This window comes from Trachymyrmex cornetzi, unplaced genomic scaffold (assembly GCF_001594075.2).
Source record: "Trachymyrmex cornetzi isolate Tcor2-1 unplaced genomic scaffold, Tcor1.1 scaffold485, whole genome shotgun sequence".
NCBI lineage: Eukaryota > Metazoa > Arthropoda > Insecta > Hymenoptera > Formicidae > Trachymyrmex > Trachymyrmex cornetzi.
Window position 1 is genome coordinate 2,619 of NW_017299674.1, and position 4,606 is coordinate 7,224.

Consider the following 4,606-nt stretch of genomic DNA (forward strand, 5'->3'; position numbering starts at 1 on the left):
CCGCACTTGCGCGCCCCGGACACCTACAGCAGTGGCGGATCCACGGGGGTGGTCAATGGGGTCATGACCACCCCCTTTGAAATCAATCGTCAGTCGGTTCGGTTCGGTCGGTTAACATAAATACTACAATTTATGTTATACTAATGATTCGTCTATTTCCTATAGTTATCAAGTTATTTGCTATTGTTTACTATTTCTTTTATTAATTAAGTATTCCTCTACTATGGGATATATCGGGATAATTCTAAGTAGAGTTATTTCGTTATTTATCCTACCGTTTAAATCTGCAATAATAATTTTTTCAAACGTGTATTCTTTAACCGTATAACTGCAGCTATCCATTTGTTACGTTGTTCGAATTTCCAACTTGCCGTTGGGAATCTGTAAAATTTACATTTATTATTTCTTCCGGTATTTTTGCAATTTACAACACAACTATCATAGCCCATTTTGAATAATTTGTTTATAAAAAATCACAAAGCGTTCGGCACACAGATTTGACAAATAACAGAAAGCCGTGGTGAGAGTGGCTACGTTTATACCGTGCATTTAGGCCTATACAACGGTCTATACAATAGATATTCTTGTTCATCCTGTAGGTTAAACAAGGGCATTGTATAGGACGCGACCTAAATGTACGGTGTAAACGTAGCCAAAGACACCTCATCGTATAATTCGCGGACTAAGCGCACAGTGTAAACAAAGTCAGCGACCTAGCGCGTCTACTTTGATTTTTTTTTCTTGATAGGCTAACAAACAAAAACATAACCTCGACGAATTCTGTTGCTTACGTAGCTGCGTTGCGATTTAAATGATATTCATGAAACAAAGAATTAAGTTGTTATTAATATAAATGTAAGTTAGTTTAGTTGAAGTGAGAGAATTTTGATGTCTGAATGAAAATCAACGCGACGCGAAATAAAGAAGAAAGTAATGGTAAGTTAGTTTAGTACATAATAACTTTGTTTGGGGCTTTTGTTTGGTTGGTTTTAATGATTTTTGTTGCACCTTGATAACTTTAATCACTAATAGGTAAATGCATGATTAATTAACATTAATATTCTCGCAAAGAATACAAAACTAATGACTGGATAATTGTTCGTTATATTGTACTGACTGTGTTTATGTAAAAAATGTACTGGCTTGATTGTGAATGTTTTTTTTCTTTGGTTGGTTTGGGTCAGGCTGATAGTGTGGAAAAAAGAGGTGGTGGATCGAAACGAAGTGGCCATGATGCTAGTTCAATGCGAAAAATTAACACGTATTTTTTTAAAAAACAAAAAATTGATGGTGAGGCTTGCATTTTAACAGAAAAGGAAGTGCCTGCACTGAAAACCACTAATACCAGTAATGAAAATTGCTTTAATGATAATGATTCGAATAATGTTGCTTCTACTTCTGTTGCTACTAAACGAGACATGCCGTCTACGTCATCTGCAATATCAAATGACTCGTTGAACTCTGAATTCGCTTCAGATATCGGAAGCTATATTAATGAAAACATGAATCAATTATCTGATTCTACTAGAGCATTATTGCTTGAGAAACATTGGATGCCACCATCTAACTATGTTTTTCCGCATAACGTTGTAATAAAACTAGGAAAGCCAAGCAAAAAATTTGCTCAAAGATCTCACCTTGAAAAATTCCATTGGCTTGTGTTATCACACGTGGATCAGGGGCTTTATTGCAAGTATTGCGCCTTGTTTGCTACTACTGCCACAGATTTTGCTAGGTCAAACCTCAGACGACTTGTAAAGGAACCACTGAAGGTTTTTGACCGCTTATTAGGAGAAAACGGGTTATTAATACAACACCAGCGCAATCATTATCATCAGATGGCCGTCGAAAGTGGGAAAAATTTTTTAGCATGCTATCATAAGCCGGAGCTTGATATTGTCAACCAGATTTCCACTCAACGAATGGCTCAAATTATGGAAAACAGAGATCGCTTGCGACCAATTATAAAAACAATAATATTCTGTGGTCGTCAAAATATACCACTACGCGGCCACAGAGACGATGGCCAGTTTTTCAGTACAAATACCGACAAAAGTGTGGTCTCCGCTCCAGAGGGGAATTTCAGAGCTTTGTTGAAATTTAGAATTGATGCTGGTGACACAGTTCTCCAGCATCATTTAGCAACAGCAAGTTCAAATGTGACTTACATAAGCAAAACTGTGCAAAACGAACTAATAGACATCTGCAAAGAGAAAATACAGGAAAATATTTTACAAAACGTGAAGAATGCTAAGTTTTTCTCTCTGTTGTTTGATGAGACCACAGACATTTCTCATACCGAGCAGTTGAGTCTATCATTTAGATATTATAATAACGGTGTTATTAAAGAAGACTTTATATGCTTTTGCGACGCTTATGAGATGCTTCGATGTGAAGAAGCAGATAGCAGCAAAGAACTTCGGTTAACAGGAGTTGCATTAGCAAAAATTGTAGAAAATCTTTGCCACAAATTTGATATAGATTTGACTTTCTGTGTGGGTATTGGCACCGACAGCTGTTCAGTGATGGCCTCCGATGTGAAGGGTGCAGTTCAGGAACTAACTAAAAAAGCCATTCACGCGAAACGTTGCCCTTGCAATAATCATGTCTTAAATAACTCCTTGGCCAATTCATCAAAAGTCGCGTCGTGCAGAAACACATCTGCGACGATGAAGAAAATCGTAGCGTTTGCAAACGCATCTGCAAAACGCCATGAAGTATTTTTACAAGAACTTGGCGGCGTGGCAATTCAAAGTATATGTGAGACGCGATGGGTTGAAAGGCATGATGGACACTTACAATTTCAGGGTGATAATCTGATCAAAATTTGTAACGCCCTGGAGAGAATATCGACATGGAAAGATAGCAAAACATCAAGCGATGCCCATTGTCTCTTACAAACACTGCGCAGTTCCGACTTTATCATATCATCAGTATGCTTGAATGACATTTTAGGTAGGTAACCAAACCATTCTTTACTTTTTTGAAGGATGGATTTCGTTCAATCGACCAACATATCTTGCGGGTGCATGTACGTACTAATATGTATTTTTTACGTTTTAGGTACAACCGTTGCACTGAGTCGCTTTTTGCAAACTGCATCTATAGATATGAAAAGAGCCACGGATGCAATAAAGGACACACTTGACGTGTTGAAATCAAAACGAGAAAACGTGGACTCTGTGTTCCAACAATTATTTTCAGAAGCTCGGGAAGTAGCAAAACAACTAGATGTTGAGTTGAAATCGTCGCGAACTATTTCCAGGCAAACACATAGATCAAATCATCCGGCGCAATCTGTGGAGGAGTATATTCGAAGATCAATATACGTACCCCTCTTGGATTGTGTTATAAACGATCTAAGCCAAAGACTTTCTCCTGATGTTCTGGATCTATTTCAGTTAGGAGTCTTTTTACCTAAGTCGACATACAGCGACCAAGACATTGATACGGTACGAAAAGTCGTGCAGATGTACCAGCCATTTTTGGACGGTAGTCAAACATCTTCAGTTGTTAACGAATACCGACTCTGGATGATCAAATGGAAAAGGGAAATAAAAAATAAATCCCCCATCCCAGAATCGGTAGTTCACCTGTTAGAAAACTGCGACAAAGATTTGTACCCCAACATTAATATTTTTTTGAAAATACTTGTTACTCTCCCAGTAAGCGTAGCGACTGCTGAAAGATCATTTTCAACTCTACGTAGAGTCAAATCTTGGCTACGTGCCTCAATGGCACAAGAGAGATTATCTGGACTAGCTCTTCTAAATATACACAAAAACATAAATCTCGACGTTGATGAGATAATTAACAAATTTTCAAAAAAAAAAAATAGAAAAATTGACTTTGTAATTTAAATTAAAGTTTTTTTTGTATAATCCGTCACGTTTTTTTATTTTTCAAGTCATTTGCTGCGTAACTGTGTAAGTATCTGAAAACTGACGATGACGAAGCTTGAGAAACCTCTCGCTCCACTCCACTCGTTCTGTTTTCCAAGTTGGTAGGATACCTAGGTGACCTCCCCCTAATCTGGAGGCTGGATCCGCGCCTGAGTTTATTTTATATTTTACTTTTTAAAACAGTAGACGATTGAAATGATGATGGCATACAGCATGAGCATTAATTGTTTTACGTTTACAATGAAGAAAAAATTTATGAAATAACTGTACAATCAATCGATCATTGCGTTTATAATCAGAGGTAAACAGATTAAGAAACTGACTAAGATTATAACCTTTACACATAAAATATAGAAATCTTAGAACATATACACATGGAACACTCATTGCCTATACCGCCAATGCATTGGGCTGAAGCCAAGATAGGTGTAAGAGAGAAAGGTATAGAAGACCTAAAATTCGCAATGCGCATGTTCAGTTCCGTCATTCCGTTCGTCAGTCCATTGGAACGAATGGAACAACGTAATAGATGGAATCACCTGACGAAATTGAGCATGCGCATTGCGAATTTTAGGTCTTCTATACCTTTCTCTCTCACACCTATCTTGGCTTCAGCCTGAGCGTCCTATTATCATTCCATGTGTATATGTTCTAAGCTTAGAACATATAAATGGAACGGGCATTGCCTATACTTCCCATGGCTC

General features: G+C 37.6%; 1 protein-coding gene across 1 annotated transcript; it reads left to right on the top strand.

Moving 5' to 3' along the window:
- The first annotated feature begins 1,133 nt into the window (after positions 1–1,133).
- On the top strand, positions 1,134–3,762 carry LOC108765348 (52 kDa repressor of the inhibitor of the protein kinase). The gene is made up of 3 exons (XM_018514025.1): positions 1,134–2,955; positions 3,064–3,584; positions 3,676–3,762. Exons 1-3 carry the CDS (start codon positions 1,134–1,136, stop codon positions 3,760–3,762), a joined length of 2,430 nt encoding a protein of 809 aa, XP_018369527.1.
- Positions 3,763–4,606: the final 844 nt, after the last annotated feature.

What these genes read in the sequence shown, in the direction of transcription:
- LOC108765348 (XM_018514025.1), top strand. Translation starts at nt 1,134, where the DNA reads ATGTACTGGCTTGATTGTGAATGTTTTTTTTCTTTGGTTGGTTTGGGT. An exon ending in ATGCTTGAATGACATTTTAG is followed by an intron (nt 2,956 to 3,063) that starts GTAGGTAACCAA and finishes TTTACGTTTTAG; the next exon opens with GTACAACCGTTGCACTGAGT. An exon ending in AATCCCCCATCCCAGAATCG is followed by an intron (nt 3,585 to 3,675) that starts GTAGTTCACCTG and finishes CAGTAAGCGTAG; the next exon opens with CGACTGCTGAAAGATCATTT.